Source organism: Cyprinodon variegatus, unplaced genomic scaffold (assembly GCF_000732505.1).
Source record: "Cyprinodon variegatus isolate N-32 unplaced genomic scaffold, C_variegatus-1.0 Scaffold917, whole genome shotgun sequence".
Taxonomy (NCBI): Eukaryota; Metazoa; Chordata; class Actinopteri; order Cyprinodontiformes; family Cyprinodontidae; genus Cyprinodon; species Cyprinodon variegatus.
Window position 1 is genome coordinate 196,626 of NW_015151370.1, and position 12,471 is coordinate 209,096.

At 39.9% G+C, this 12,471-nt stretch overlaps 1 protein-coding gene and 1 long non-coding RNA gene across 2 annotated transcripts in view; one reads left to right on the forward strand and one right to left on the reverse strand.

Moving 5' to 3' along the window:
• Positions 1-12,471, reverse strand: part of LOC107099901 (phosphatidylinositol 3-kinase regulatory subunit alpha-like) — a 101,288-nt gene that overhangs the window by 8,150 nt on the left and 80,667 nt on the right. Inside the window, exons 5-7 of the mRNA XM_015398198.1 lie at positions 8,585-8,716; positions 1,262-1,451; positions 99-181 (exon numbers count right to left, since the gene is read on the reverse strand). Of these exons, the coding sequence (XP_015253684.1) occupies positions 99-181; positions 1,262-1,451; positions 8,585-8,716 (405 nt within the window). The remainder of the gene's footprint in view (positions 1-98; positions 182-1,261; positions 1,452-8,584; positions 8,717-12,471) is intronic.
• Positions 2,880-5,184, forward strand: LOC107099903. Its single transcript, XR_001481985.1, has 3 exons — positions 2,880-3,103; positions 3,248-3,319; positions 5,117-5,184. It is a non-coding gene; the product is annotated as an uncharacterized LOC107099903 (long non-coding RNA).

Sequence of the window (12,471 nt, forward strand, 5' to 3'; positions counted from 1 at the left end):
TTTGTGTTTAGTCAAAATCTCAGGAAGCAGGTTTTTTTTTTTTTTTTTTTTTTTTTTTGCTGCAGCTCTAAAGGAAGAGAAAGGATTTTCTGTCCTACCTGGAGCAGACTGCTTCTCAACACCTCCAGACCCAATGAGAGCTTCTAAGATCCTGATGTGATGCTCCAGATTTCCAATAGCACTGGAAGCAAAACATCAGAAATGAGATGAGAAGCTTTTGGATACCAATACCTTTACCTTCAGTTGGAATATTTAGTGAACATAGCAATAACAATCTGATAATGATCAACTAAACTGCAGGGATTGTTTTTGTAAGGCTAAAACGGAACCACAGAACATACCTAACAAGGCAATAAAACTTCACATTAGGGTTCATAATTCATAACATATAAACCAAGCTGAGAAGTTTATTTTTTCAAGGCTCCCTAATAAGCTAATTTTATCTAAGGCTTGTTAAATTCAGGGATTCCTCAAAGCTCCCATTTTGGTCCAATTATCCTGCCATCGTGCTTATTATTGGGTTTAAAAGAAAATTCCACATTATTCATTATTACAGAACTCATTATAGACCTCCTTAAAACCTCAGTTTGACATCATTCTTCTCTAACTGTGACCACAGTGGAGTTCCTTAGCGCTTCTTGTTTAACCTCAACTCTGCTTGTATCTATGCTTCTATTTTGACACAGCTCCGTTTGTGAAATAGATTATTAATGTTGTAGATGGAAAACTGACTATCCCAACAAACATCACTGTCCTAAAGATGAGAAGTTATCCATCAAAGATAAAAAGACAAAGAAAATCCATTACATTTTTTTTTATAACAGTTATTCTTAACTGTTAGTCAAATAGAAATTGTTCCAAATGAGAAAAATAAAATATAACTTAACTAAATTGATTTTAATTGTGCATGTGCCTAATATCAGTTAAAGGCAATCTTATAAACTTTAACAAAACTGCTAGACCGTGATCTCGGACATTCCTAAACTGGTTTTAGAGCAGGTAAAGCAGGCCAGCTCTTCTAGAATGTCCGATCCAACAATGGTTAAAATGGTCCAAACAAATACTCTGATCCCTCAGAGTTTCTTTCTGATGATAACGTAGCTAATGAGGAGCAGTTCTCACAAAACCTTATCTTGGATAAACGGATGGGAAACTGGTTCCATCCATCTAAGATATTCCTCATCTTCATAATAAACCCATAAGGAAAAGAATATTTATAATAATTTTTTCTATATAATCTTTCTAATAATCTTTATCGTACCTCAGATTGTGCTTGAAGATGATGTTGGCGAAGGCCTGTCCCAGCAGACGGGGGCTTGTCCTGTGTTGCTGGCTGACCCAGTTTAGATGCTGGCTGAGGTGGATCAGGAGATGGTGGCTGGCCGGAGGGACACTTGGAGACTGAAGGATGGTCTTCAGCTTCTGCCCACATTCCTCTACAGTCCCACTCTCTGAAGGACAAGCAAAGCCTTTACAGTCAGTGAGCTGCTTGTTATTCATCTGAGACATTAAGCCAAGAGTGATTAGCGATGACTAGATGAATTAGGTACTGCGTTTTTGGTCTAATTATCTTGTCATCTTGGCAAACTCAACCCAAAGAAAGCATGATTAAGACCCTGTGTTCTGGTAGGGTTCAAAAGGGTTTGAGATATAGAGAGTATGTAGAAGTCCCACAGAATGTAATACCATGATTTGAGCTTGATTCACACTTTCATTTGTTGATCTAACACAGCTAGAAGGGCATGTGTTCACAGAGCAATATACTGCTGCTTTCCAACTTAAATTAGTGAGTTAATGTGAGTTTTTCACACCCGGGCTGACCCGCTAACAATTGGCATTTGGCTCCCTTCCCATTGGCAAAAAGCTGAGGTCTGCTGAGTCTGACCCCCCGCTGGCAAGCTGCATGGCCACTGTCCCCCACCGCTGAGCATCTGGTGATGGCATCACGCTGGGTTAGCATTGATGATGTCGTCAGTGCAACAGAAATCAGAAAAGTAAACAATGTAGAGCAACATGGTTTGTCTCTTTTGTCCGTCCGAATCCCTCTTACCAATGGTGCGCCATGTTTATCGAATGCAAGCGGAGTTGCTTTGGCTTGTTATATGAGATGTGACTGAAACAATGTTGTGACGTACATACGTTGTGTAATTTAGTGGGCCGAGACGGGTCTGCTGCTCCAACTGTATACCAATCAGAGCGGAGCTGTTTGAAGGGGATTTTAACCCGGGTTGCTTGCAGTTTGACCCGGGTTAGTGAGTCGTTCTCATTGCCAGGTTTAAACATGGTTTTTGGTCAGTAGAAAAGGGGTATAAGACAAATACTTTTTGATTTGATAACATATTTTCCACCCCTACTGGGGTGAGCATTGATTATATTATAAATGCATAAGACACAAAATGCCCTAAAGCTCTGAAGGAATCTTATTGTTTCATAATGTGACTTGAACAGAAAGCAGAGACCATAGGCCGTGAAAGAAGATGCCTAATGCATCAACATCCTTTCCAGTAAAAACATGTTGGTTCACTGGGATCAGACGTCCCTGCATCACCGCCTGATGAGGGGCTCCTCCATCAATCTCCATCACAGCAAGCATCCAACTGTGTCCTGACTTTGAGGAGATGTTAGGTCCTGGCAGGACATCGTCATTTAGACTCAGAACAAGTTCATTCAGACAGTTGAAGGATGAATAATGCAGCAGAGAAAATAAACCTCCACTCACAAAGTTTTTCATAGAAAGTCTTTGGTGGAGATGCTTAAAAACAGACAACAACAATTCTTTCCCCTAAGATTCATCTTCCTTCAAACAATGTTCTATGTGTGTGGAGGACCAGACTTATTTATGAGAGCTCTCAAAGCCGGCTCCGTGCCTTCACAAACAAGAGAACCTCTGTTACTGAGTGGATTTGTGCTGGGATAATGATGGGAGAGACTGGGAGGGAGAGCTGAGATCTGCGCCTGAGCGGCTCTCTAATCATTTTCCAAAGGAACCTGACAACTATCCATTTATCTCTGTCAGATTTGTGGCTTGGATGTTTCCCAAACAAATGCTTATCTCCATCTTTATCCTGCTTCTGCTCAGGATCATTACATTGATCAACACCATGTAAGGAATCAAATCTATTTGCTCTGGCTGTTCGGGATTTTTTGAGCAAAGATCTGTCACAGCGAATATCTGATAAGGTAAATAAACTTTAAGACACAAACTCTGCATTGATGCTTTGTTTTGTTTCTTTTGGATCCCCATTAGCTGAAGTCCCATGTAGGCACTCTTCTACAGGGGTCCACACTTCCCGTATAAACAAAGACAAACCACAACGAGGTAATTAATTATTAATTAATTAATTATGAATTAATTATTCTCTTCTTCCTGTAAATGTAGTCATATATATTCTATATAGAAATAAAATATATAAATAAACGATAAAATGCATCCATAAGATTCACAAATTAATGCAATTAAAATATGATAGCCTGTATTTTCAAAACATAAATTATCAATATGCTGGGTTGTAGGAAAAACAAATGTTCGATGGTTGTTTTTGTTGAAGATAATTTAAAATCTTAGTTATTTGTAATGCAGGTATCTCCATATTACCCGCCGCTGTTCCTGGTAAATTTTGCCTGGCCAACCTTTTAAAAGATTAACCTGTTTCCTTGAGTAAATCTAGCATTTATTGAATTGCAGATTATCAATGTGTTTTCCCCCATACTTTTTGATTGTCCTGTAGATCGGCTATTAATTCAGCTTTGACTGTTCTATTGGTGCAACTTTGGTTCTAGTTTATGTTTGTTCAGTTAATAACTATTCTACTTTATAGCAAGTTTCGTTTTGGTAACATTTAAAATGCTTTTGTTGATGGTTACCCACTCAGGTACCTTCTGCCATTCCCAATTTATAATATATTCTTAACTGTAAAATCATCAACATATGTGACATAATCTAGATTTTAAAATTAAGGGACTGAAACTTCTACTCTGAGGAATTCCACAAGAAACAGGCTTTGTCTCTGAAAAGTTACCATTTTGAAACACCAGATGGCTGCAGGTAAAATGAAATCCTTGATTTCAGCCATCTATTGAGTTAAAGAAGCAGCACATGCTATTTTCAGATAGCATGTGCTGTTTCTTTCTCCGAGCAAATCATCCATCATTTGATGAAATCACTTTCTGTAAAATCACTGGGTCTGTGGGCATCAGTCTGATGCACGCTCCTGGTGTTTACTTTTCTACAGGCCAAGTTTATCCACTGCTTCAAGGAATTGGTTATTAAATTATTGTAGGACATTATGCAGGTCATTTTTTCTGAAAATTAAAATCACTATTTAAGCCCTCAAAGACAGATAAACAATAAAACATGGATGCAGCGCTTAGGGACCACAAGCCGCATAAGGGAAAAGTTTGACATAAGGGACAATTGGAGTCGTAGACCTCCATCCAGTGGCACCACCATCCAGTGGCACCACCACCCACTGGTGGTGCCACCCACTGGCCACCCCACTCGCCAGGGTAAATTCTATTACCATCAGTTTAGCAATAAACCAAGATATGAGTAGGTTTTTAAGTCTTTATGATTTCTATAGGCAGGTTTACTACTATAGTAGATTCAAACCCTGAAATTGTGGTTTTTAGTTTAAGTGTGCCACCCCAAAATTTTCAGTGGCCCCATCTGGCCACCCCTAGGAAACATTTCTGGAAGCACCACTGCCCTCATCTCTGCTGTCTAACAAACAAACCCCTGACCATACGTATCCCTGTCACTTTATAAGTTATTAGAATCAAATAAATTCTGAATCTTTAAATGTGGAATCAGTTTGAGTCTCAGATGAAATGTATAAATTAACCAACAGCATCAACTCATTTTTAGAATCCTAATGATGAATTACTGTATTTCCTTTTAGCATGTACTGGTCAACTTTTATACAAGAGTTATGACAAATTTAATTTAAAGAAAATATTAATATGCAACATTTTACATAACATTAACTATTTGTTAAAATTTATAGATTTGCTAATGTATTTTATCATGTCCAGTACTGATTCAGGGTAAACTGAGGTAAGAAATCAGTTTATGGGGATCTACTCTAAGGGGCTTACAGTTTTATTGTTTTTTTTTTAGGTAAAGCCATGATTCCTGTGGTCCAAAAGACTAACAATAAGGAACGGAAATGATAAAACCAAGGAACAACAGGGCTGCTCAGTGGTGCAGTGGGTAGCACTGCTGCCTTGCCTTGCAGCAAGAAGGTTCTGGGTGCGATTCCCAGCCTGGGGTCTTTCTGCATGGAGTTTGCATTTTCTCCCTGAGCATGTGTGGGTTCTCTCCGGGTACTCCGGCTTCCTCCTACAGTCCAGACTTCTAGGTTAATTGGTTTCTCTAAAGTCCCCTTATGTGTGTGTGTGAAAGTTTGTTTGTCTCTGTGTTTCCCTGCGATGGACTGGCAACCTGTCCAGGGTGTACCCTGCCTCTTGCCCATTGACTGCTGGAGATAGGCACCAGCACCCCTTGCGACCCCACTCGGGATAAGTGTGCTACAAAATGGATGGATGGAAGTTTGACAACAAGAAGCTGCCGGTGGACAGCTGAAAAAAGGCAGGTATCTTCTTAAAGGAGCCAAACATCATGGGCTTTAGCTGATCAACATGATTTAAATCACACCTTCTCTTGTGTTTTCAGGTGCCGTAATGCTGATCGGTATGGATTAATCCCATGTACAGGCCTGTGTGTGCAGAATCTGACGTGTTCAATCAATTTCAATAACCCAGAGTGCCCTCAGTAGGAAGGAATAATGGACAGAACCTCTGACAGCTGACCGAAGACAGGCTGGGAGAATTTATGCCAACATCTTTCTTCTCACAGTTAAGCCTTTCTATGTAGTGTTAGTCAGTACACTACTTATATTTTTTAAGTATACTTTTTTTCATGGGATGACACTAAAGGTGTGACACTTTGGTGAAATATAAAGCGGTCTAAATGTGCATAAAGTGCGTTAATTGGCTTTTGCCTCAACAAACAGGCATAAATGTCCAAACTGCTGGAATGACAAATGAGTACACTGCTGCAGGAGTGGTGGGTGAGAGGATCTACAAAAAAATCTGTGATAAAGACCACATTTTATATGACAAGACTCAAAATGCCAAGAAGGAAATATGAAAATGGAAATAAAACCAACACAACTAGTTTTATTTGGTGAAACATGAATAAGATTTACCTTTTGGCTGTAAATATCTAAAAACAAATTCAAGATGGTTAAAAGGTCTTTTGGATGTAAAACCAAAGAAGTTTAAAGGAAGAAAAAGATCAATTGAAGCTCATTTTCTTTCTGACTTTATTTATGAAATATAAAGGGAGAATGATTTGGGTTTGAATACGAATATATTATTAGTAGTAATTTGAAAATTGTGTCCTTTTCATCTAAAATTTGTAAAAACATATGAATTTCTATACTGGTTTACTCTATTATTACCAAGATATTATAATAAAATCTTTGAGCTGCCTTTATAGAGGTTCTTTAACATTATAGAATATTTCTGATACTAATAACATTTCATCATTTAGGGATCTTATCATTATCTGTCTGTCTGTATCCAGAACTAGGAAAGTATCCTAATGGAAGAAATTCCCCAGATGTCCACGCACATGGTGCATTCTATTTTCTTGGAACTTGTAACTGCCACGTTGGATTGACGTAATCTCTGGTAAACGTGTCCAGTGTTCTGCTTGTGGACCCTCGTATTGGGGCTGTGCAGCAAGGCAGTTAATATCAGTGAGGCCTTGCAACAAGAGTGACCTGGGTTGCATTCCCTGCCTATGCTCTGTCTGAACAGAGATTCTCCCAGTGCTTCTGTGGGTTCTCTGTGTGTAATTCAGTTTCCTCCACCAGTCCAGAAATTATAAGCCTGTCACAGGAATACATTTTTTCTGGCTGCTAAATTGTCCCAGATTTCATAGCACAAAAAAACCACCACACAAACAGATCAAAGAATCCAGAATTAATTTTGGTGACCTTTTTGTATTTGGTTTGGTTCTTAAAAAATTGTTTGGCAGCACTGGTTGTAGTTTTTTTTTTCTCCATGTGGATAAAACTGCAGGGTTAATTGTGTTTTAGGTGCAGCTGTAGGTGTGTAATATATCAGCTTTTAAATGCTACTGCTGTATAATAAATGCAGCATATCGGCTTGTCCAGAATAAGGACTTGACCATGATCATTTAGCTGAAATCTAAAGTGCTCCCACTCATCACTTCCACATTCTTCTTCCAAACCAATTCTATATCTATTTTAAATTCTCGACTACCGTTCTACTGACCTGCTTCTCCTACTTCGCTCCAAATTACATAACAGATGTGTTAGCAGTGTATCAACAGCCAGACCTCTAAAGGTCTACTGGTTCAGATCTACTCTGCAGAAACTGAACCAAACTTGGATAATCAGCTTTTAGTTTTTATGCTCCACTAATCTGTAATACACTCCACAAAAACTGGAAAAGCTGAGAAACTTTCTAATCATTTCACTAATTGTTTAATAACCTTGATGTCATTGCAATGTACTTTTCTTTTATTTTCTTCCATGTTAAGCACTTTGAATTGTTTTTCTTACTGAGCTGTGTGATATATAAACAAATTTTTAACATTATCCCACCAACCACAGTTTAAGTTTGATGTCGTTGGTCTTAGATTGTGAAACAGAAATATTCTGAAACCTTAAGATTTAAAGGATCCACACTCCGTCCAGTGTGTCTTATACTGCTAGAGGGCCATCCCATACAAACTCTGCATCACTGCTACTGCTCTCCAACTACAGTGTTTGTGACCAGACTTCAACTCTAATCTTTAAACTTTATGGATCTTCAACATAAAAGCCCTCTAAATAACGCTTGTGGCCAGAAGAAGGTTGTGCCTTTAAAGACTGAACTTCCCCCGCTGACTGTTTTAGGTGTTTCAGACATCCTGTCTGATGAAAAAAGAGTGGTGCTGCAGGCTTCCCTCTCTCCGCTACTCACCAGAAAATGCAAAATTCAACACAGCTACTGACTCAGCATTTTTGGGATGTGTGATGTAAGTTGGATTCTCAGCCACCTTTTAAAACTACCGACGAGCCAAAATGGCTGCCAGCTTCTTTTCTGTGGACTAACTCCTCCTTCAACACATTATCTTCACCTCTGATCTCTCCAGACCTCAAGGGAATGGTGTAAATAACATCTGAGAGATTAATAGAAAGAACACCTGGACCAAACGGATGACTCAGTGTTTGAGTTACGATCAAATTTGAACTTTTAGGAGGGAAGCCTTGTATGTGTAACATCCTTTGCAGTATAGTTCTTTTTACAGTATTTAAGCATTCATGAATGCTTAGATGAAAACGGACAGAAAATAGAGCAGGCGAGCAGGTTGTAGCTCTGCTTTATTTATTATTTCACCAGCTGGTGTGGTTCAGGCCACACTGCATCACTAACAAAAAGAGAATCAAAGCAACGTTTACTGTTTTGGCAACAAGGCGACTTCTGCTGTGAGAAAAGTTTAAATCTGGTTTGCTAGACCTTTCCTGACCACCAACAGGGCTGCAGTTTTATGTGGAGGAATGCTTCCTACCTTGTGAGGCATTGATGAGATCAGTGTAGACTGTAGGAGGGATGATGGGAGTGGGCAGGTCCTGAAGGAAACCTCTGAGGGCATCAGTCAAAGAAACCACATTGTACTGGTCCAAGTTCATGGAGACCGGATCTGTGAGGACAATACGACTATATTCAGTGACATAGACCTGGATGATGGCTACAAAAACAGAGGACACAAAAACCATGTGTTTAAAGGCTGATTTATACTTCGAAACTAGGTCATCTGCGTAGGTGTCGCAGTGAACAAAAAGACGTCCCGGCCCCTCTGCAGACACTCTGCTGCACCTCTCCCAAATTGTTACTGACCGCAGACAGTGCAACAGACAGGTCCATCCCAATGGCATAACGAAACAACAATAGGCCTGTAAGTAACATTATCTGGGTGGGCCCCATATGAAGTACAAGAAGTGATAAAGGTTCAGGATACAGCGACAGTTCCATAAATCAGCCAAGAAGACACAATTATGCAATTCTCAGTAGTATATGATCACACATCACACCTGGAAAAATTGTGACTACGCACCACCACATTTTACAGACATATCAAGTTCCAAAAACTAATTTCAGGGAGATGCTTGGTATCCATCGTTGCTAATACATTGTACGTAACGGTTATGGTTTTTAATCTATGCTCTGGGTTACCTATAATTCCAAGTCGTAGGGTAAAAAATAAAAAATAAAATACTCAAATACATAGTTCTTTTAAGAGCTTTATTGCGGTTTGAAACATATTATATGAGTGTATTTTTTACCAACCCCCCTAATGAACTATACACAGTTAGAAACAGTAATTAAAAGTAACACTGTCTGCTTTGCTATTAGTGTTGTGTTGAAACAGCTCACCATCATGTTGAAATCTGGCATGTGTTGCGGCATAAATATGGTCTGGTGCTGTCAGTTACTTCAGGATCAGATGGGTTTAAGAAGAATTTTTCACACCAATACATCTTCAAAGATACATCCTAGTCTACAGTTGCACAGAGGGCCTACCAGGTGTCGGTGATGGGGTCCCTAAGAGCTACTGCTGTCTCTGCTTACTAATCTTTACGCCATTGGTCCACCCCTTAGGAATTGGTAGTCGTTGCGCTGCGATACCTGATACTGGTGTATGTCTCTAGAGACTTTTAACTTTTTTGGAAAGTCATTAGGCTACTCTCTTGCGGAACCAACTACCAGTTTTAGTCCATGTGGCAGAGGCTCAGTATACTTTCAAGGCTAGGCTTAATACTTTCCTTTTTGATAAAACTTATAGTTAGAGTGGCTCAGGTTATCCTAATATATCTCTATAGATATCCTGCTATAGGCTTAGACATAGGGACCATTTTTCATCATTCAGCTTTTCTGCCTCTATTCATTCAATTACTGAACAAGGTCTAAATAAACCCTCCATCTTTGTCCTTAACAGTGTTTAGGAAGTCTTTCTTCTTCAATGTTAAGTCCAGTATTCTCTGAAGAGGATGCTGAGCATTCTGGATAAACATCCCCCCCCCCCCTTATGTCCAGAGAACAGTGTTCTAGAAGTTTTGTCTTTCATCCAGATGCAGCTTTTCTAACCTAAATCCTGCTTCCATCTGGTTTTCAGAGAGAACATGTTTATTGCTTGCTGAGGCCTTTAGGGTCTCAGCAAGAACGAAGTGTTTGGTTTTTGGCCATTTCTCTGAGTCATTGCATCTTCATGCTCTGACGTTGGGCTGAAGGACTTCCACTCGAGGGATGATCTGCTGCTGCCTTACATATTTTCCTCCTGGGAATAATCTCTTGCTTTGATGATAGTTTGAAGATGAGTCTCTAAGGTCAAAGACTATACACTCAAGGGTAAAAAGCATTATATCATGGAAAATAGTGCTGAAATGCTCTGATGAAGCCGTTAATTGTGTGCATGGTGGGAAAGGCCTCCAGCTGGGAGTCAGCAGAACCTGGGATCAGGTCAGCTGTGATCTCGTTGGTCAGAGGGTCTCAGCTGTCATGGTCAGTAGTTTCTCGGAACCTCCTGTGATGAACTGATAAAAAAGAAGCTGACAAGTTGAATCTATCCACCACTAGACCAAACAGCTGATAGCACAGCAGCAGATAAGGGTATGGTGAACAGCAGAGTGTCCTCCATCTTTCACCTTAACCCCCCTCCTCTCCCTCTTCCTTGTCTCTCCTGCCTCTATTTGCTTTGACCTTTCTCCTGTTTGCCTTTTACCTTTCTCTTCCCATCCACCTCCCACCATCAGACCAACTGAAGTCACGGCAGCTGATAATTCCTATCGATTTGCTTCTCTAACTAATGCCTGAATAAACTGAGCCCATCACCAGAGGCGTTAAATGTGACCGGTGGGCCTCCTCGCACGATGGTGCTCAGTGTCATTGTGTCCTGATTTGTCAGGGGGATTTGATGGTCCCATCATACCAACAGAGCAAAGCAGTAGTCCCTGTGGTCGCCATGGGTTCCAGGCTCATCCAAAGATCATTTTACACATTTCTGCTTCACTGTGTGAATTTGTATAGATGATTACTGGAGCATGAAAACCAATTGGGTTTCTTGGACTGAGTGGCCTTTGTTCTTTGGGAATCTTTATCAGTCAGTGGTTTGTCCAGATGAGGATGCTGGTGGTCTGCCCCATGGAGACGTTTAAATTGAACCAGGAATACTTCAGAGACACAGAGAATTAAAACAAGTCATTTTGTCACATTGCTGTTGTTCCTGAAGGAGTAGGACCGTATGTACCCCAGTATTGGGTTGATACAGTAAACCCAATACTGGACCAAGACCATAGGACTCAGAAGGGTAAGCCTGTAATGTGGCTAATTAACCCAACAGGAATGATAAGCAAACTCTGCACAGAAGGTCCTTGGCCAAGACCTGAACCCAGTGGGTCTTGCTCTGGGGCAGTAGTACTAACCACCAAAGTGCTGTTCAGGGAAAAAAAAATGAATTAAAATGATTGAATAAGATGTGAAACTCAAATGAGGGTTAAAAAAGCCAGAGTGGATGATATTTAATGTCTACATGCAACATTTTAAATCCTGAGTAAAAACCTGTCACACTATTTCAGTGAGAGGTAAAGGAGTGGAGCATTTGATAAGCAGGAAACGGGGCCATCACAGATTCTTGGGACGTATGAAAAACTTTACTGCATAAGTGCTGCAGCTCTGATGAGTTCCTGGATGTGTGATCTGCGGCTACAGGAATGCAACTTTAATCTTGATTATTATTAGATAGTAAAGCTCTAGTGGTGGTGTGTTTCTGCAGTGATGAAGACTCACTCACCTCAGCATATAGTGGCAGGATAAATTATTTGCCGATCCAGCAGCAAAAATAATTTTCTAACCACCTATTCATAAACACATGCAGGAGTTGATGGAGAAGCCCAAAATATTTTATAATCTTCATCTCAAATGTAGGCCCATGCTTTTTAATACAACAGGATGAAGGCAAGAGAAGCCTCAGTGGGAAAGCAGTGAAAGCCAGTATCATGTCTTCAGGCCTAAGACAGCAGGTCAAGGGTTAAAGGAAAAGTCTGGTCAGCAAGGAATAATAAATGGATCATTATTCATACTTAAAACTAATACATTTGTGGTGATTTAATTAATTTAGGGTTCAAAATAATAATAAAAATAATATTTTTGTTGCCATCACTGTGTCCAGGATCGACAATTTTTGCCCATATATAGTAACACCTCACTCCTGACAATTCCCGGCACTGTGCGGTAAGCCAAGCGGCATTCTCCACACTTTACAAGCAAAATCAATGGGAGCTATTAGACACATCTGCAATCAACAACAATTATTGAAGATTTCAAGAGGACTTCACCTTTAAAATTCATGAAAGCTATAGTTAAACTGACAATGCCCACTTGCATGGCAGTTGGATGTTG